Source organism: Pipistrellus kuhlii, unplaced genomic scaffold (genome assembly GCF_014108245.1).
Source record: "Pipistrellus kuhlii isolate mPipKuh1 unplaced genomic scaffold, mPipKuh1.p scaffold_m20_p_7, whole genome shotgun sequence".
Taxonomy (NCBI): Eukaryota; Metazoa; Chordata; class Mammalia; order Chiroptera; family Vespertilionidae; genus Pipistrellus; species Pipistrellus kuhlii.
The window spans coordinates 34,180,448-34,201,687 of NW_023425573.1; the positions used below are offsets into that span (position 1 = coordinate 34,180,448).

General features: G+C 38.4%; 1 protein-coding gene across 1 annotated transcript in view; it reads left to right on the plus strand.

Moving 5' to 3' along the window:
* Positions 1-21,240, plus strand: part of TTN (titin) — a 276,330-nt gene that overhangs the window by 91,836 nt on the left and 163,254 nt on the right. Inside the window, exons 82-111 of the mRNA XM_045575224.1 lie at positions 246-524; positions 619-897; positions 998-1,276; positions 1,418-1,705; positions 1,849-2,136; positions 3,772-4,053; positions 4,252-4,530; positions 4,953-5,234; positions 5,350-5,628; positions 6,133-6,420; positions 6,533-6,811; positions 6,918-7,196; positions 7,285-7,563; positions 8,143-8,430; positions 8,569-8,856; positions 9,318-9,608; positions 11,654-11,941; positions 12,800-12,892; positions 13,010-13,295; positions 14,103-14,286; positions 14,490-14,579; positions 14,674-14,941; positions 15,038-15,298; positions 16,048-16,257; positions 16,471-16,548; positions 16,652-16,678; positions 17,100-17,159; positions 17,479-17,562; positions 19,145-19,219; positions 20,641-20,691. Of these exons, the coding sequence (XP_045431180.1) occupies positions 246-524; positions 619-897; positions 998-1,276; positions 1,418-1,705; positions 1,849-2,136; positions 3,772-4,053; positions 4,252-4,530; positions 4,953-5,234; positions 5,350-5,628; positions 6,133-6,420; positions 6,533-6,811; positions 6,918-7,196; positions 7,285-7,563; positions 8,143-8,430; positions 8,569-8,856; positions 9,318-9,608; positions 11,654-11,941; positions 12,800-12,892; positions 13,010-13,295; positions 14,103-14,286; positions 14,490-14,579; positions 14,674-14,941; positions 15,038-15,298; positions 16,048-16,257; positions 16,471-16,548; positions 16,652-16,678; positions 17,100-17,159; positions 17,479-17,562; positions 19,145-19,219; positions 20,641-20,691 (6,582 nt within the window). The remainder of the gene's footprint in view (positions 1-245; positions 525-618; positions 898-997; positions 1,277-1,417; positions 1,706-1,848; positions 2,137-3,771; positions 4,054-4,251; positions 4,531-4,952; positions 5,235-5,349; positions 5,629-6,132; positions 6,421-6,532; positions 6,812-6,917; positions 7,197-7,284; positions 7,564-8,142; positions 8,431-8,568; positions 8,857-9,317; positions 9,609-11,653; positions 11,942-12,799; positions 12,893-13,009; positions 13,296-14,102; positions 14,287-14,489; positions 14,580-14,673; positions 14,942-15,037; positions 15,299-16,047; positions 16,258-16,470; positions 16,549-16,651; positions 16,679-17,099; positions 17,160-17,478; positions 17,563-19,144; positions 19,220-20,640; positions 20,692-21,240) is intronic.

Consider the following 21,240-nt stretch of genomic DNA (forward strand, 5'->3'; position numbering starts at 1 on the left):
TTTTTCATCCACTCATCTGCTGATGGACACTTGAACTGCTTCCAAATCTTGGCAATTGTAAAATAATTGTAAATAATGCTGCCATGAACCCACAGGGGTACCTATACTCTTTTGAATTAGTATTTTGGGTTTCTTTGGATAAATCCCCCAAAACACTAATTGGCTCCCTTTTCTTCAAATAGCAAAAGCATCTCTCACTTGGACTTTTCTTTTTCTCTTGATCTTCCCCTCCCCCTGGTGTCTAGAACCACCATCTTTTGAACAAACCCCGGATTCTGTGGAAGTTTTACCAGGAACGAGTGTCACTTTCACCAGTGTCATTAGAGGCACCCCTCCTTTCAAGGTCAAATGGTTTAGAGGCAGCAGGGAGTTGGTGTCAGGGGAGTCATGCACCATCTCTCTGGAAGATTCTGTCACGGAACTGGAGCTGTTTGAGGTGGAGCCATTGCACAGTGGAGACTATTCTTGCCTCGTCACTAATGACGCTGGCAGTGCTTCCTGCACCACGCATCTTTTTGTGAAAGGTTTGCTCTTCACTCCCATTCGTGTATTTTTTACATTTTTTCCTAAGTCTTCAGTGGAAGACATCAGTTTTACCCTCATGTTTTCTCCTTATAGAGCCAGCCACTTTCGTGAAAAGATTGGCTGATTTCAGTGTTGAGACAGGAAGTCCCATAGTCCTTGAGGCCACATACACTGGCACGCCTCCCATCTCAGTGAGCTGGATGAAGAATGAGCTTCCTCTTTCACAGTCTCCGAATTGCAGTGTTACTATGACCGAAAAATCTACCATCCTGGAAATTCTCGACAGCACAGTAGAGGATTACGCACAATACAGTTGCCTGATAGAAAATGAGGCCGGTCAAGATATTTGTGAAGCTCTGGTATCTGTTTTAGGTGTGTTGAAAGTTGCCTCTTTTTATTGCTCTCTTGTCTTTCCCTTAACAATCTTCTGTGAGTTAGCATGATTGATTGATGACCACTCTCTGTACCTTAGAACCACCTTATTTTATTGAACCTCTGGAACATGTGGAAGCAGCCATTGGAGAACCCACAACATTGCAGTGTAAAGTGGAAGGCACCCCAGAAATCAGAATTTCTTGGTATAAAGAGCACACAAAGCTACGATCTGCTCCTGCATACAAAATGCAATTCAAAGATAACATTGCCTCTTTAGTCATCAACAAGGTGGACCAGAGTGACGTGGGAGAGTACACGTGCAAGGCAGAGAACAGTGTGGGGGCAGTGGCTTCCTCAGCTGTGCTTGTTATCAAAGGTGATGATGCTTTTGCTTCACAAGTCTTGCTGTGTGTTGACAAATCCATTTTTCTTAAAAACAACAACCATGTAATGGACTGAAACATGTTGTAGCTATTTTCTGTCTTGTAAATAAGGTCTATCTGTAATTTCTTTACAGACCGCAAACTTCCACCTACTTTTGCAAGAAAACTGAAGGACGTCCATGAAACTCTTGGCTTCCCAGTTGCGTTTGAATGCCGCATCAATGGCTCAGAACCTCTTCAAGTGTCTTGGTACAAAGACGGGGTGCTTTTGAAAGATGATGCTAATTTGCAAACATCTTTTGTTCATAATGTAGCAACTCTTCAGATTTTACAAACTGACCAGAGTCACGTGGGTCAGTACAATTGCTCAGCTTCTAATCCTCTTGGAACTGCTTCATCCAGTGCCAAGCTCATTCTCTCAGGTGAGTCGCTCATCGCATTACCCTCTGCATTGTAAAGGGGCTTCACTGCTCCGGGCCACCAAACTCTGGTGCCACTTTGTTTCTGCTCTGTGTCAGGGAGCAGGAAAACCGAACTCACCATGCTGGTCTTCATTGTTTTTTAGAGCATGAAGTACCTCCTTTCTTTGATCTAAAGCCTGTATCAGTAGATCTTGCTCTTGGAGAAAGTGGGTCTTTTAAGTGTCATGTCACTGGAACTGCACCAATCAAAATCACTTGGGCCAAAGACAACCGAGAGATTCGTCCTGGAGGCAACTACAAGATGACTTTGGTTGAAAACACTGCCACTCTGACAGTGCTCAAAGTAGGCAAAGGTGATGCTGGGCAGTATACCTGCTACGCGAGCAACGCAGCTGGAAAAGACTCTTGTTCTGCTCATCTGGGTGTACAAGGTACTTGCTTGAGTAAAGTAGCAAGGTCTCTACCATTTTCAATATCTTAAAAAGAGGAAGAATGTGCTTGAAAGCTATGGTTAGGATCATGGTCAAGTAATTAAGAGTGATCATGTGGATCAAATTTTTTTATTATTATTAAAGTGGACTGAAAATCTATTTTCAAAAGATAAAAATAGACAGAGAGAGAATGAACAAAAAAATTTTACAGAATTGTAAGAAAATCAAAGTTTGAAGGAAGTTATCTCAAATGTCTTATTTTTCCCAATAGTTATTAAATGAATGGATTTTATCCCAGTAAGGGACAGCAGAGCCCCAGATTCTCAAGCTCTTCAAGGAGAGTCAAGATTAATTATTTCAATAACTTGCCCTCCATTGACCCCACTTAAATAATTGTGGAAGGCTCAGCTGGTATGGATCAGCAGTTGAATGTTGGCCTGTGAACCAAGAGGTCACGGTTCAGTTTCCTATCAGGGCACATGCCCAGGTTGCAGTCTCAATCCCCATTGTGAGGCATGCTGAAGGTAGCCAATCAATGATTCTCTGTCATCATCAATTTTCTACCTATCCTCCCTCTCCCTTCATTGAAATCAATAAAAATATAATAATAATAATAATAATAATAATAATGGAAGCCAAGGAGGTGGGGAGTACATTAATATATATGATATATATTAATAAAATATATATATTGGAAGACAGCCATTTCCTTCTATAGTATGTTCATGGCTTATAGTGAAGTTAAATACCTCACTCAGTGGACTGCTGGTCAACCCATAGAGCATTATCAAGGATTTTTGTGATGGTGGTAGTTTACAAATATCTTTATTTTTTTATTTTTTTTTATTGATTTTGTATAGAGAGGAAGGGAGAGAGATAGAGAGCTAGAAACATCGATGAGAGAGAGTCATCGATCAGCTGCCTCTTGCACACCTCCTATTGGGGATATGCCTGCAACCAAGGTACATGCCCTCTACCGGAATCGAACCCAGGACCCTTCGGTCCCCAAGCCAACGCTCTATCCATTGAGCCAAACCGGTCTTGGCTACAAATATCTTTAAATAATAGAATTAGAGATAGTAGCCCACCTGCTCTATGGCATATAACTAACCATCTTTAGTTCCTTAAGCTTGAATTTTTTGCTTCATTTAATGAAGAAAGCATTGCCCTCCCCACTTCAAAGGGAAATTATGAAGGTTGAAGAAATATCTAAAGCCTATAAGAGAAAGTGGCACTTTAAAAATATTAGCATAGCTGACCCAATTTTGCTATTCTGACTTATTATGGTACATAAATAATACATTTTCAACCATACAAAATAGTCCTCCACTGGTTCACACACAAAAAGTAATCAAACTCTCTTATTTCCCCTGAATATCATAGTGCTTCTGCCAACAGATACACACACTGCCTCTGATCTTGTACTAGACAAGTGATTCTTTTATTGGGAAGAAGGTTATACCATAGGATTCAGTTGTGTTTCCTTCTTTTACAATAATATTTGATGTGGGTGTTTGTAAAAATAAATGTATTTAAAAACCTCTCTATTTGGCAGAGATTCCTCTTTTTACTTCATCTGGAGTTACATGTGTCTTTTCCGTCCCTTACCTTATGTTTTTCCTCTTGATTCCATAGAACCACCTAGGTTCATTAAAAAGCTAGAACCTTCAAAAATTGTGAAGCAGGATGAATCCACAAGATACGAATGTAAAATAGGAGGGTCTCCAGAAATCAGAGTTTCCTGGTACAAAGATGAAACTGAGATTCAAGAGAGCAGCAAATTTAGAATGTCATTCGTTGACTCAGTGGCGGTGTTGGAAATGCACCATCTCAGTGTAGAAGACAGCGGTGACTACTCATGCGAGGCCCGCAATGCAGCGGGCAGTGCAAGTAGCAGCACTTCCTTAAAAGTTAAAGGTCAGATCTTACCCTTCTTTTGTGTTTTTCACAGTAGCCTCCTCTCTAGTTGTCCTCTTAATACCCTGTTTGACTTTCCATCGATGTCTTAAAATTTTTAAAGAATAGAAAACTGAATCTTACTTGTAACTACATATTTGCAGAATATATCCTAATTTTTCTTTTCTTTTTCCTAACTGAATTACCTTCCAATTTTAGAACCACCCATTTTCCGCAAAAAGCCTCATCCCATTGAGACACTGAAAGGAACTGATGTTCATCTTGAATGTGAGCTTCAGGGTACTCCCCCATTTCAAGTTTCTTGGCATAAAGACAAGAGAGAACTTAGGAGCGGCAAGAAGTACAAGATAATGTCTGAGAACTTCCTTACAAGTATTCACATTCTGAATGTGGACACTGCAGACATTGGGGAATATCAGTGCAAAGCCACGAATGATGTGGGGAGTGACACTTGTGTTGGTTCTATCACTCTGAAAGGTTAGAGTGACTTCATTCTCTTATACTCCTCTTTTTTTTCTTGTAATATTAATGCTTTGTTGGCCCCTTTGCTGTTGTCCAGTTCTTTATCATTAGCTATCTCTTCTACTTTCCCCTTTTTTTCCTTTACAAATCTTTTTGTTTAGGGTGCATCTCATTTCTGAATTGCACCAAGTATCCTCTTCGATAATTTTTTCCAATAGGTTTCAATTTGACTTAGAAAGCTGGAAAGTACAAGACGTTCAACTCTTTCTTCTTACCACAAACTCTAACATGTCCCTGCTCACAATCACTGAGAATGCCTCTTCTTTAACATATGGACACAACACATTATCGCTACTTTGATTACTAGCATTCATGATTAAGGGAAATGCTATGAATCCCACACATTTTAAATCAATGATATGCCTCTTTTTCATCAGCACCACCAAGATTTGTGAAGAAGCTCAGTGACATTTCTACCGTCGTTGGTGAAGAAGTCCAGCTGCAGACCACGATTGAAGGCGCTGAGCCAATTTCAGTGGTCTGGTTCAAAGAAAAGGGGGAGATTGTTAGAGAAAGTGACAACATATGGATTTCTTACTCAGAAAATACTGCAACCCTACAGTTTTCAAGAGCAGAAATAGCTAATGCTGGGAAGTACACCTGTCAGATCAAAAATGATGCTGGAACGCAAGAGTGCTCCGCCACACTGTCCGTTCTCGGTCAGTACAAATAGGATGTTATGATGAACACAAGGCGTACACTTAGCAGTGTCCACATTTTCTTTCGTTTTTCTGTTTGATATTAACATTTGGATGCAATTTTATCTTGTTTTAGAACCTGCAGCCATTGTGGAAAAGCCAGAATCCATAAAAGTTACCACCGGAGACACCTGCACTTTGGAATGCACAGTCACTGGCACACCTGAACTCACGACCAAGTGGTTCAAGGATGGAAAAGAACTGACGAGTGACAGCAAATACAAAATAAGCTTCTTCAACAAAGTATCTGGTCTTAAGATTATCAACGTAACCCCCCGTGACAGTGGAGTATACAGCTTTGAGGTGCAAAACCCTGTTGGCAAAGACAGCTGCACAGCCTCGGTTCAAGTGTCAGGTTGGTTGGTTAGGCTTTTGTTGCAGTATTATTGTAATGTAGCTCCTGATTTACATATATATGCAGGAGAAGATCCATCTTCTACAACATTACATGAGTCTGACATCCTCTGAATCAGTAAAATCAGAGGTAACATACCTATAGTTAGAAGAAGACCAAGTCCAAAAGTTATATCCCTTTCTCATTGAGGAATTTCACAATTTGAAATTATAGGAGTAAAACTGAATCCCTGAAAAGGGTTAAAGTTGTCTTCTACTATCACTTACACTTGAATAATTCACCATATAATTATGCAAAGAGAACCAATAACCTAATAAGTCAACTAGCACATCCTGCCCATTGATCCTCAAGGCGTTCAAACATGTGACCCTATAGGGAATTCTTTGATACCCTTGCAAAAGAGCCAAAGGGATCTAGGTGTAGCCAATCAAAAAGTCAGTAAATCTCTTTTCAAATCATTTTATAACTGATGTCCCTTGTTTGTCTGACTTTTATCACATTTAGACCGAACTATTCCTCCTTCATTCACAAGAAAATTGAAAGAAACGAATGGTCTATCTGGTTCTTCGGTTGTAATGGAGTGCAAAGTCTATGGATCTCCTCCAATCTCTGTCTCTTGGTTTCATGAGGGAAATGAGATCAGCAGTGGAAGGAAATACCAGACCACCCTGACAGATAACACGTGCGCTTTAACTGTGAACATGCTGGAAGAATCAGATGCTGGTGACTACACCTGTGTAGCTACAAATGTGGCTGGTTCTGATGAATGCAGTGCTCCTTTGACTGTGAGAGGTCTGTTAAAAATACAGTAAAAATAGAACTGCCTTTCATAATTTATAAAGGCTTTGGTCACCACAAATCAAAAATATTAAATTTTTCTGCTGTGTGCTTTTTTTTTGTTTAGAACCACCATCTTTTGTTCAGAAACCTGATGCCATGGACGTTTTGACTGGAGCCAATGTCACTTTCACAAGCATCATAAAGGGAACGCCGCCTCTCAGTGTCAGCTGGTTCAAGGGCAGCAGTGAACTCGTGCCAGGGGACAGGTGCAATGTGTCTTTGGAAGAGTCCGTGGCTGAACTGGAGCTGTTTGATGTGGACACCTCGCAAAGTGGAGAGTACACCTGCATCGTCACCAATGAAGCTGGCAAAGCTTCTTGCACAACACGCCTCCATGTCAAAGGTTTGTTTGATATCCCACAACTTCATGGTTAATATACGTGACTTAATAGACGAGTCTACACCTGTATGTATGTGTGTTTGACTCCCCATTTCCAATTTGTGTATAGCCCCAGCTAAATTTGTGAAGAGGCTCAATGATTACAGCCTAGAGAAAGGAAAAGCCCTGATCCTGGAAGGCACGTACACTGGAACTCCACCCATTTCGGTTACATGGAAGAAAAATGGCATAAATATAGCTCCTTCTCAGAGGTGCACTATAACCACAACGGAAAAATCCTCAATCCTGGAAATCCCAAGTACCGCAGTGGAGGACTCCGGGCAATACAACTGCTACATTGAAAATGTGTCAGGGAAAGACTCCTGTTCAGCACAAATACAGATCCTAGGTTTGTTATGACTGTACATTCCTACCTTTATATATAAATAGGCATGCTGGCCTGTTTCCTTCATGACTCATATCTCTCTTGCCTGCAGAACCACCGTATTTTGTCAAGCAGTTAGAGCCTGTGAAGGTGACTGTTGGAGATTCTGCCTCATTACAATGCCAACTTGCTGGAACCCCTGAAATTGCCGTGTCCTGGTACAAAGGCGATACAAAGCTGAGACCCACTGCCACCTACAAGATGCACTTCAGGAACAATGTGGCTACCCTGGTTTTCAACCAGGTTGGCAGTCAGGACAGCGGAGAATATATCTGCAGAGCTGAAAACACTGTGGGAGAAGTCTCTTCATCAACTTTCCTCACTGTTCAAGGTGACCGAAATGTTCCAGAAGTGAACGAATTTGTATTTCTTTTGAACTAGATTTAAAGGATCTCGTGAGAGCATTCTTTTTAGGAAATTCTTTCCAAATGCAACATTTTCTGCTTATGTAATTCCACCTATAATTAATGGCTATCCCAGAGACAGATAAGATGACTAAGTCTTCAGTGGGAAGGATCATGTAGTCCTTTGGCTCTATCATTAAATTCTTTAAGAAACACGAGGGACCATATTTTTAAAATCCCACCCTCTGAGTGTGTCATTCAAAATGCTAGAAGGCAGTCTTAAAAGTAGAAGGACTTGCTGCAAACCTGGAGATGTATGTAAGCCGGTCAAGTTCTCTATTGGCTTTGTACCTACTGTGCATTAGGCTGGCCTCAAGAGCGACACACTTTTGCTCCCAAAGTTTGCATGTTTTCCTTTGGGTCCGAGTTATTCTAGAAACGTTAACACCTCCTGATGCATTTGTAGAAATGGAGAAATGGCATTATCGATCTAACAATAGTTGTGAGAATATTCAGTAAATTTAAAATGTCCAGAAGTGTTTAATACTTCAATTCTGTTCTTGCAGAGCAAAAACTTCCACCGTCGTTTTCTCGACAACTGAGAGACGTCCAAGAAACAGTGGGGCTGCCGGTTGTTTTTGAATGCGCCATAACTGGATCAGAGCCTCTCTCGGTGTCTTGGTTTAAGGATGGCAAGCCATTGAAAGATGGGCCAAATGTACAAACATCCTTTTTAGATAAGGTAGCCACCCTCAATATTTTTAAGACAGACCGGAGCCTGGCAGGCCAGTATTCCTGCACAGCAACAAATCCTATAGGGTCTGCCTCTTCCAGCGCCAGACTCATCCTCACAGGTTCGTGGATTCTTAAACTTCTTTCTAGTTCTGTCATGGAAAGTTTCATAATCAAGTAGGAGAAAACATCATGGTTTCTGTAAAGTGGGATGGCCCGGACAGGGAGCCTGACCCCTTGTCTTTCTGCTCTTCTCGCAGAGGGGAAGAACCCGCCCTTCTTTGACATCCACATCGCCCCCGTGGACGCGGTGGTGGGAGACAGTGCGGACTTTGAGTGCCATGTCACTGGGACACAACCGATCAAGGTCAGCTGGGCCAAGGACAACCGCGAGATACGCAGTGGTGGCAACTACCAGATTAGTTACCTGGAAAACACTGCCCATCTGACAATCCTGAAAGTAGACAAGGGAGATTCTGGACAGTACACCTGCCATGCAGTGAATGAGGTGGGGAAGGACTCCTGCACAGCTCAGCTTACCATCAAAGGTACGGTTTCTTTGGCATGTGTCCGACAAGACGCCATCGTTTTACATTCTAAGTGTGCAGTTTTTAGGACAAATGTAATTAAGGACACGTTTTTAAACAAATGGCATAAAAATGATTAAAAGGATGTAGGTTTCTTTAGAGAACAAATGATCTCCTTAAATCTGTATTTCTCTAAAATCGTACATATTCTGCATAATCCTAAAACCAATCTTTCTTTTATATTTTTTACATCTATCTGGTTCTGTTAATGACCATTCCATATCCTCATTTTCTATCCCTTGAATCAGCTAACAATTTAGAATAAGCTTTGGGAGGAGGCTAAGATGTTAGGAACACACACTGATATGGTCTATTTAGTGGTTCAGCATTGAATTTTAATGAAAAAAGATGACTTCTTAAAAAAACTCATGGTAATAACTACTTCTGGAATCCACTTCATATGCACTTCCAATTTCTTACAGAGCGGCTAACCCCGCCAAGTTTCACTAAAAAGCTCTCAGAGACCGTGGAAGAAACAGAAGGGAATTCTTTCAAACTGGAGGGCCGTGTGGCCGGTTCCCAGCCAATCACTGCGGCTTGGTACAAGAATAACGTAGAGATACATCCAACTTCTAACTGTGAAATCACATTCAAGAACAACATGCTGCTGCTGCAAGTCAAGAAGGCAGGCATGGGCGATGCTGGCTTGTACACATGCAAAGTGTCGAACGATGCGGGCTCTGCTCTGTGTACGTCTTCTGTTGTCATCAAAGGTTAGTTATCGGCATGGCCCCCAGACAGGTGTGCTTTTCTTCACCGCCTGTGAGGCAGTCATGTGCGTTGCCTCTAACATGTGCTTTTCTTCTTCCACTCTGCTGACCAAGTCAGTTATAATGAAAATAAATACATGTGTTATTTAATTGACTTACCAAAATTCCAGATGTTTACTTAATAAAATGCATATTGTTTGTAACTTAATTGCATGGCTGACCTAAGAAGAGGTCATATAGCAGCTGGACTAAAAATCTTACCTAGTAAATCCCATCCTAAAGTTCTCTCATGTAGTAGGAAGTCTAAGTCTACTTTCAAATTCATGCATAAATGACATATACATTTTTATGAAGCACATTTATTTTTATATGTTCTTATATTTTTATCACTGAATACTGCATTAGCTTTTCTTATTTTACATTATATCACATTCTGGAGCATTCTCTTTTCTAAACATACTTCTAAAGGATTATTGCTTGACATATATTGCCCAAAGCTTTTAGCCTATAAATGAACATTAATCCCAGATAAAAGAGTAAATTTGCTTACAAAGAAAAAATAGATGAGTGGAATGATATTACTGCATCTCATCCTGGAAGACATATTTAATTACATAGTTATAGCTTGAGGCAAAAATAGACTATATTGTTTAAGAGGATCATCTCGATCTGATCCTCTGCCCCATAATGAGTTCACCCAGATGATTATGGTGCAGATTCATCAAAATCATTCTACAAATTAACCTCCTAAAAACAGCCTGGAACTGGCTGCTGACTCTGGTGATGTAATTGGCCATGTAATGGTGCACAGATAATAGGTTGATATTACTAGTAGGTTAATAGAATTGAGTTGTTTGGTGTATGTTTTGAGTTGTCTTAAAATTCAGATTTTTCACTCATTTAATAGGATTTAAGTTTGTTTAGTTTTAAAACATCATTAGTAAAATGAAAAATACGTAATTGACAGTGGCTTATATTCATGATTTACATTCCTGATGCTTCTGCCTTTAAGTAGATAAGACTTTATATAGAATTCTGAAGGTATTTATCTATATAGTTTTAAAAAAAAAGAGTAGATACCAGAAGTTTTAATCTTTGCAGTTGTGAATTTTGCCTTATTCATATATGTAGGTCTCAGAACCACTGAATAATATCATTATATAACACAAAGTTCTACATGGACTTTGTATCATGTTACATATTTTCTTCATTGGTTTTCATTTGCTTCAACTCCTAAATGCTTTGGTAAAAGATTAGATTTTCTGTATTTAATAGCTAAGATGAACATCAAATAAAATCACATATTAAAATATGGGGTTCATGGATTACTCAAATTTTGGCTTTCTTTCCCAGAGGGTAGCAAGAATTACTAGCCTTAGCTGGTTTGGCTCAGTGGATAGAGTGTTGGCCTATGAAATGAAGGGTCCCGGGTTCGATTCTTGTCAAGGGCATATACCTCTGTTGCAGGCTCCATCCCTAGCCCCCGTTGGGGCACATGCAGGAGACAACCAATTGATGTGTGTCTCTCATGTTAATGTTTCTCTCTCTGTCTGTCCCCTGCCTTCCACTCCCTCTAAAAAAAATCATTGGAAAAATATCCTCAAATGAGGATTAACAAAATATAAATAAAATAAAATAATTACTGATCTAGATTAAAATAATTCCTCAATAAACCTTTAGATTTTAGAGTTTAGTGAAAATGCAGTTGTACCCAGGTTGGAGAGAATCAATCCTGTGTACAGCAGTTATGATAACCACCAATGCAATATTTGCAGGGCTTAATCGGGTCACAGGTGCTTGAGTGATTTATAGCCTGTATGGTGTCTGTTCGTTGCTTGTTTTTATACCTTTATGTTTTTAATTCAACAAATGTAACGATTGACTTAAAAGAGAAATCAATCAGGAATGTGATTCAGTACTACCGCAGCAACCAGTCTTACCTGTTAGACGCAGAACTTGTCTCTTGTCTAAAAATTAATACTTACTTGCCTTTATGGTCCTTTTGTGGTCATTTTTATTTTATATTTAAAATGCCTTTTTAATTCCAGAGCCTAAGAAGCCACCTGTGTTTGATCAGCACCTTAGTCCAGTAACAGTGAATGAAGGAGAATTCGTACAGCTCAGCTGCCACGTCCAGGGTTCGGAGCCAATCCGGATCCAGTGGCTGAAGGCTGGCAAGGAAATCAAGTCTTCAGACAGATGCAGCTTCAGCTTTGCTAGTGGGACTGCTGTGCTGGAACTCAAGGATGTGGCCAAAGCAGATGCGGGAGATTATGTATGTAAAGCTTCAAATGCGGCCGGAAGTGACACTTCCAAATCAAAAGTGACCATTAAAGGTACAGATGCCTCAAAAGTATTATTCAGATTAAACTAACAGCTACTTACATTTATTTACTTTTTTCATTTTAAATAAGAACATAATTAGATTTTTAGAAACGTTAGTTATTGCTCATTTGCAATATAATAATTTCCCCCTTATTATAGTAATTAAAGTATAGATAATTTAATGGAAATCTATACTAATAAAAGGGTAATATGCTAATTAGACCAGACATCTTCTGAATGTCCTTCCGGACAAAGCCACAGTGACAGGGGATGAGACAGAGGTGATTAGGAGTGATCAGGCCAGCAGGGGAGGGCAGTTAGGGGTGATCATGCTGGCAAGCAGACGAGTGGTTAGGAGCCAGCAGTCCCAGATTATGAGAGAGATGTCCCAGATTGGAGAGGGTGCAGGCTGGGCTGAGGGACACCTTGCCCCTGTGCATGAATTTTATGAACCAGATAATTTCAATTAAAATCTGTCTGAAATTATCCTAAGTTCAACATCATATTTCTTGAAACTCTTTTCACTGTATAGAAGGGTAAAATTAAGTAAAGTTACAAAATGATAATAATGTAACATAAGGTATCCTGGTGTTGTAGCCATGACAGAAATCTGAATAATAAAGCCAAGTCTAGGAATATAAGATTTGATACTACTAATATGATTGTAGGTCAGCCTGTATGCAACAGCTACAACTAGTTATAAATGTATAGGAAATTGCTTTGTCTTCTGTAATCCACTCATATATAATGAGCCCTAGAATGAATCAAGTTTTTGACTATGTCAAACTCCTAAAACTTATTTTACAAAGACAATTATTCTTACAATCTTAAGGTAATTGTGGTAACAAAACATGTAAATGTGTTTTTAGACAAACCAACCGCCATCCCAGCAGCTAAGAAAGCAGCGGTAGACGGGAAACTCTTCTTTGTATCAGAACCTCAGAGTATCAGAGTGGTGGAAAGTAAGTACTTCCTGAAAAATACATCTTCATTTATCCTGTACATTTCACTTCTGATTGAACTTTGGAAGAACTGACTTTGGAAAATTAAGTATTTTATTTGTCTTCATTACTCCTTAGAAACTACCGCAACATTCATTGCAAAAGTTGGCGGTGATCCGATCCCTAATGTGAAATGGACAAAAGGGAAATGGAGACAGCTGAACCCAGGAGGTCGCGTTTCTATCCTGCAGAAAGGCGATGAAGCCAAGCTTGAGATCAGAGACACCACAAAAACCGATTCTGGCTTATACCGATGCGTCGCGTTTAATAAACACGGCGAAATTGAAAGTAATGTTAACCTGCAGGTGGACGAAAGGAAGAAACAAGAGAAGATTGAAGGAGATCTTAGAGCAATGCTGAAAAAGTAAGTTTAATTTTAAAAGATATAATTTCCACTCACAAAAGAGGTCTCTCACGAGGCATGGGCTATCCCCTCCAAGATTCAGACTGTGAAAGAACACAAGCACACAGACATTTTAACAGAAAAAGATAGGAAAATACACAATAGCTGGGTGGAAGTTAGTGGTTCATTAAAATTTATTTCTGCATAATCATGAGAAAGTTTGAGAAAGAGGTAAATTTTTATTATAAAATTTTAAACAAAGGAAATGACCTATATAGAAACGTGTTTATGTGACTAGGTACGGAATTTTTGTTTCTGTGTAAGATATCTCATGCTCTGAATTATTTTCTAGATCAACTATTTTAAACATTGTTGATAATTACCAATAATTTCAACACAATTTAAGTTTCAACATAATTATTGAATTATTAAATTAATCAACATTTAATTTCCATACATCTTTTCCATGAGATATATTTATCCCTTATTAATGCTTCCTATTGCTGTTATTATTTTTTCTTGTAATTCTTTTATTAGGCTCTAAAGTTTACAAAAATGTTTTTACTATTTATTTTCTTTTTAAAAACTCTTTGATCAACTTTATGTGTTTTAGAACAATGGTCCAATCTTAATCCACTCCATCTCCACACTCACACTTTTTATTATTTCACAGTTAGCATGATATCAATATTTCTAAAATAAAGGACACAGAATTATTCCTTTGTGAGAAAAAAAATCTTGTAATGGCATTTATAATTTCGAAATTATGGTAGACATTCAAAATATGTAGAAGACAGATGGTTTATGTTTATTTCTTATTCTACTTAGGGCTCCCACCTTGAAGAGGGGCTCTGGGGAAGAAGAAGAAATTGATATCATGGAACTTCTCAAAAATGTTGATCCTAAAGAATATGAAAAATATGCCCGCATGTACGGCATCACTGACTTCCGCGGTCTTCTTCAAGCATTTGAACTGCTCAAGCAAAGTCAAGAAGAGGAGACACATAGACTGGTATGATCTTGTGCAGATAGCATCATCTTTACAAATTCACATTTGAAAACTCTAACATATGCCCTTTGGAATTCCAGGATCCTATATTTGTATAAGAAGGTTGAATAGTACCTAAGAAGCATCAACAATGGAAGCTAAATATAATCCTCTAATTCAGATTTTACTTCATAGGTAATACATATTCTTTTCTTTTTTCTTCTCAGGAAATTGAGGAAATAGAGAAGTCAGAGAAAGAAGAAAAAGAATTTGAAGAACTTGTATCATTTATTCAGCAAAGGCTGTCACAGACAGAGGTAAAATTAAGGATGCCGATCATGAAGTGAACATTTTATTATCGGGAATTATGAGGGAAGGATGATAATGCATTTTAATTCTTTATTCTCCTAGCCTGTCACTCTGATCAAAGACATTGAAAATCAGACAGTTTTGAAAGATGATGATGCTGTGTTTGAAATCGACATTAAGATTAATTATCCAGAAATCAAGCTTTCATGGTACAAAGGGACTGTAAAACTGGAACCCAGCGATAAATTTGAAATAAGCATCGATGGTGATCGACATACACTTCGAGTCAAAAACTGTCAACTTAAAGATCAGGGAAATTATAGACTGGTGTGTGGCCCACACATTGCTAGTGCTAAACTGACAGTAATTGGTAAGTAAAGAGTTAAAACCAACAGCCCCGAGAGGCTGCCTGTTGAACGTATCTGCCTGTGATACTAACGCAGTGTGTGCTGTGTCATACCCACAGAGCCTGCGTGGGAGCGGCACCTGCAGGATGTCACTTTGAAGGAAGGCCAGACTTGCACCATGACGTGCCAGTTCTCTGTGCCAAATGTAAAATCCGAATGGTTCAGAAACGGAAGAATCCTGAAGCCCCAAGGTCGGCATAAGACAGAAGTAGAACACAAAGTCCACAAACTGACCATTGCGGATGTGCGGGCGGAAGACCAGGGCCAGTACACCTGCAAACACGGAGACCTGGAGACTTCAGCAGAGCTCCGGATTGAAGGTGGGTGGACTGTGGCTGCAGCTGGTGCAGCCTCGGCCAATGGCCCAAGGTGTGCAGGACCTTATAGCCTCACCATCAGGCGTGTCCCAGATGCTAGTGTGTGCTCAGGCCCAGCACACACTCACAGCATTCACTCACATTTCAAAGGGCATACAAAATCAAAAGGGAGAGGTTCATCTATTGTAGCAATTCCTTTGCATAGCTTTTTTTGACTCAAAGCAAATTTCCATCTAAATGAAGGTGTGACTTTCTAATGGTTATTTCTGTTAAATTACATAATTCTGTTAAATTTAATGAATCTTTACAATTCTTTTAAATTCGTAATTCTCACATCTGTGATTCTGAGACCTCCCCCCAAAAAAATCTCAGAAAGAACCTGATTTCATGGCTGTATAACTAAAAGATCTTGGCTAGGAGTTGATATTTGGTTTGTAAGAATTCATTTGACTCCATCTGTATGAAATTCCATAGATAGAATGAACAGATATTTTAAGGACTTGCAGGAACTACATTATACTTTTTTTTACATTGATTCTATAGGAATACATTTAAGTATTGGCATCATATTGCTTTGGTTTTTGGCTTCTGGTGGAAAGAAGTGCATTCTCTTCTTGTTTTATATTTTCAACATTTTTCTGCTATTTTCCATTTGGGTCAAAAGATGGAGACTTTAAATACCTGAGGGGAAAGCACAGTGAGAGAAATGTCTCCCTAACAATCTAATTGTGACTCTCTTTGTACTTGAACAGCTGAACCAATTCAGTTTACAAAGCGCATCCAGAACATCGTGGTGAGCGAGCATCAGTCCGCCACCTTCGAGTGTGAGGTGTCCTTCGATGATGCCATTGTAACCTGGTACAAAGGACCCACAGAACTGATCGAGAGCCAGAAATACAACTTCAGGAATGACGGTCGCTGCCACTACATGACCATCCACAACGTGACCCCAGATGACGAAGGTACTTTAATTGGCAGTGGTCCCTGTGAATATATAATGTAAAGCTTGTCTGTTTTGGGTAGTTTTACCCTAATTGACACTTCCTCTCTATAATTCTATATAGAATAGCTTTTTGAGGAAAGAGAAGTAAAAATAACACAAACTATGTCTAAAAGAAAGACATGTTATTGACGCATATAGCAGAAAACAAAAGTTTGATGGTTCTTCTCCTTAGGCGTCTATTCAGTCATTGCCCGGCTGGAGCCAAGAGGAGAAGCCAGAAGCACAGCAGAGCTGTACTTAACCACCAAAGGTGAGAAAGCACCGCATTAAAACCACGCTGCAGTCTTCGAAACATCGTAGCCTGTTGAGACAGTTCTAAATATAAACATGTTTGGGGTTTTTGTCTTTTGCAGAAATCAAACTTGAGATGAAACCTCCTGGTGAGTTTAAGAAAATCAGCCCTTGCTTACAACCCAGTCAGTATAATTTTGTAAATGGAGAAGCCAAATGAACAAACAAAAATCCCTAATAATGTTGTCTTTTTTTTTTTTTGGTGAAATATTTTCAACATTAATACATAATGCTTTTCATAAATAATAACATCATAGGCTTTGAGAGTGTGGGGAATTTGAATTAATGTCCCTTACCTAGGATCATGCCAACTGGTATGGCCACAGAACAAAAACTTTCACGGGGAAGAAACTTGCCTGCCTGGCTGCACATAAAATGTGCCTGTATGGTTCGTGTCTATATGTTAGGTTCTGCTGTTGGAAATGCCTAACAATCAAACACATCTGAGTTGTCTGATAAACACCTGTGTTTTCAGTCCCTCTATGCTGATCGTTAAATGTCCCTTTTCAGATATTCCCGACTCCAGAGTTCCAATCCCTACCATGCCTATCAGAGCAGTGCCGCCAGAAGGTGAGGTTTGGGACCAAAATGCCTGGGTTTGGAACGACAATATTCTCGCGCTAGGAAATTACCAATGCCAGACCATAGCAGAGAGCCAGAACACACTTTCATGTTGTGTTCTTCACTGTGTAATGAAAAAGCAGAGCACAAGAGTAGTGACAGTTATAAATATGTGCTATTTTTATTTCATCTGGTAGATGAATAGGACTATAATACCTTTGAAGAACTGAAAGAAATTTATGAGACTTTTTGTTATGCTTCACATAATGAGAAACCAAACCACATAACTAACTGATGATGGCATTTCCCCCCCCCCCCCCCCCCCCAGAAATCCCTCCTACCGCTGTTCCTCCTATCCCTGTGTTGCTACCATCACCTGAAGAAAAGAAACCACCAGGAAAACATATTGAAGGTAATATGTGTTCTTTACCTAAATGTAAAAAAATAGAATTTAACTATTGCTGACCTAGAAAATGTTGTTTAATGCAACACATTCTCCCTCTAGTGGTCAACAGTGAAATTGCCTTTCAAAATGTAAATTATATTAACTAACCAAAGGCATAAGACAGGCTGAAAATCGCCAGACAAACCAAAAACAATGCTTAATATTAAAATATTTTATTTTAACTGAATTACTTAAACATTAATGCCAAACTTATTTTACGTTTCATATATTTCTACTACATAATAAAATAGTTCAGTTGATTTCTAGTGAAGCTTATGGAAATAAATTCATTTTATAGTCAAATTAAAAATTACAGTTTGTGTTGTTTTTCTCAATTACTATAACAAATGCTCTAAACTTTACTATTTTGTTTAAAATATATGATTTAAGCTATCTTTACTACACTTGACTTTTTGAAAGCTAAGGAGTGAGCTCACCAATAAGGAGCTCTTGCATGTGCCAGGGAGTTGCTCCTCTTAAATTTTTCAATAAGTACTAGTTATGCCGCAAAAATTGCTGAACTAAATTATTCAGGAGACTCTTTGAGATTTTCTAGAGTTTGGGTGAGTTCAGAATTGCTTTCAGAATTTTTCCAGCATCACCAGAAAAAGATTCTACATGTCCAAGTCATATTTTTTCACAGCTAAGCCACCACTACTATAGCAGTTTCCTGGGTTTGACATGCTAGTCCCATACAACTCACTCCAATTGGTGTTAAAAGGTTGAGCTATTTTTTAGCCTGGCTCAGGATAAATTCATTTTAAAAAACACATACACACAGTCAAAAAACTTAGTTTTGTGACTAATACAATCTCAATAACAAAAGAAAATCATTTTTTATTATTATTATGAATATAGTCAAATATGTTTCATCCACTTCTGAAAGCAGAGAGGAACAAAAATCAAAAATCATAAATTAGATTTCCATTTATATTTATTGTCAGAAATAACAATTTGTTTTTAATAAATGATTAAATCTTTGAGAATTATTGTCAACATGGCCACATTCAACTGCCCACAGGGAAACTTGAGAAATTAAATCATATTTTAAAGATTAAAAACAGTGTTATTTATTTATGAATACTGGCAGCTATAATCAAGTTATGGATTCGGGGCATGATCAAACTATAACATCAGCAACAAGAGAAAACATCCACAATATATCATAAGTAGGGCTTTAATTTTGCTGATTCACATGTTATTCTTTCTCCTGACAATTTAAAGTGTTCTTACATGAGTGAAATAAGATGAAAATATGCACCTTTTCTATTTATGATATCACTTGGGTTCATTTTGAATGATTTGAGATGTTTTAACATAAAACAGGCATAAAATCAATGAAGATGTAAGATCATCCTACATATTCTAACTCCCTCTAAAAAAAAGTTTCTGCATTCTAGTCCAAGATTACTATAAACCAGGTATCTTGCAATAACATGCTGTCTCTTTTTACCATCAAAACATATGGAAAAAAAAATATCTTAATACTTCCTAGTTTCCCGAAAACATTTTGGTTATTTTACATCTGACATCTTTTTTTTTTTTTTAGTGACTAAAAAAGCTGTGAAGAAAGATACCAAAAAAGTTGTCACAAAGCCCAAAGAAGAGGCACCACCGCCAAAAGGTATTATAATTAATTTAGTCAAAGTAGGTTACATGCTTTTCTCTTGGTTACCAATTTTGAATCCCAAATAGCGGAGGGTAGAGGCAGGTAAGAGTTTGAATTAAGGAAATGGTACCTCTTCCTTCACTTACTCTCACCCTCTTCTTGGAGTCAGTCCTCACTTTCTCTTTCTCAATTTTCTTTTTTCCCTCCTATCCTGTGCCTGTGTCTGCCCCTGACACCCAATGGCAACCCTAGAGATTCTTGTTATCCCTAGATGGTGATATGAAGAAGGCAGGACCCTCTATCCAACAGCTGGTCTTGATCAAGTCACACAGTGAAAGGTCAAGGGCTGATGGGAATTTCAGCTGGCTGCTCCAGCCCAACTTAGCATCCTTTCTGGTTCATCTAAGTAAATGTCAATATGCGCAGATAAAAATACACAAAACCTGTTTTTAAAAATTCTATTCAATTATATGAATTTTTACTATATAGTAAAAATAGAATGTGTTTAGGGAAAAAAGGAGAATTAAATTTAAATAGGGAAATTTATTTGCCCCTTTGGGTAAATGCATTGACTAAAATTAGAGCACACCAACCTCCTAAGAGAAAGAGAATCCAGGAGCACAGGGCCACTCACTGAGACTTTTTTTCTGAGTGGTCACTTGTGAAATATTATGGAATAAAAGAACGCTTAAAAAGCATGCATATTTCCTGAACTTTTTAGTTTAATCAGTGAAAAAATTAAACATGCACTAACGTTTAACATTAGACATATTGAATATTCTCGTGTTTCATGTTAATTTAAATTATTTTTTTCTTTTTTTCTTTATTGATTAAGATATGACATATATGTCCTTATTGCCTCATTATCACCCCATTACCCTCCTCCTTACTCCCCCCCCCCCCCCCCCCCAACTCATGCTCTCAATCCCCTGGTGTCTGTGTCTATTGGTTAGGCTTATATGCATAATTCTAATTTAAATTATTTTAAATCAACCTCAACTAGAATGCAACTTCAAACTTCCTATAGTTTTCATGAATATCATATTGCAAGCCCTGGCCAGGGCAGTGGTCACCAGCTGGTGGTACATGGACCACTGGGGGTCTGTGAGGTCTGAAAGGTTGGCGACTGCTGGACTAAAGCACCATCCTGATACACCAAGGTTGTAGGTTCCATCCTTCAACCAATGAATGTGTAAATAAGTAGAACAGCAAATCAATGTTTCTCTCTCCCTCTCTTTCCCTCTCTCTCTAAACAATATATAATATAGCATTGCATAGCATTTCTGGTGAGCTACATTTGGATATTATGAAAGCATTTGTTATGTTAGTAGTAGTTACAGATTATACTATACAAATGGCTAACAAGGGTGCACAGGATTAGTAAGCATTAAAGAATGCACGATCTAAACATAAATATGTATTTTGTGTTTTTAAAGTCCCAGAGGTTAAGAAGCCCCCACCTCCTACCGCCTTAATTCCAGCAAAAGGTAAGTAAAAACATTATTAAACATTTGTATTCTATTTACTACTGAGATTAACATCTCTGCTGTGTGTTCTTATTTTTACATATTGGGCTTCCAGCTTATTGTAAAGTTGTGGAGTTCCCTCTGCTACATTAAAACTAACGTTAGAAATGGTGGCTACTTCATGTCGCTCTAATCCCAGGAAAGGAAACCCAGCCAGACGTTTATGCAGCCCCAGTGCAGTGGCCATGGGGGAAGAGGGTGAGGGCTAGAATGGGGAGAGGTTCATCTCTGCTCATTTTAATTGTAGCTAACATAAATGTTTAGGATCATATAAATAATATTAGCCTTTAAGAGTTTTTAAAAGTGATATAAAAGCAATGAAGTGATTTGGCTACACAATTGTAAATATTATCTTGACCAAACTGGCTAAAGAGTCATATTTGGTAGTAAAAAAATGTAGCTTTAAATTTAGAAATGTGTTTGAAAGTTAGGAATTTAAGTAGAGGTAAATTGCAGAAATGTTAACTATGAATGCCAAAAAAAAAAAAAAAAAATGATGGTATTTTACAA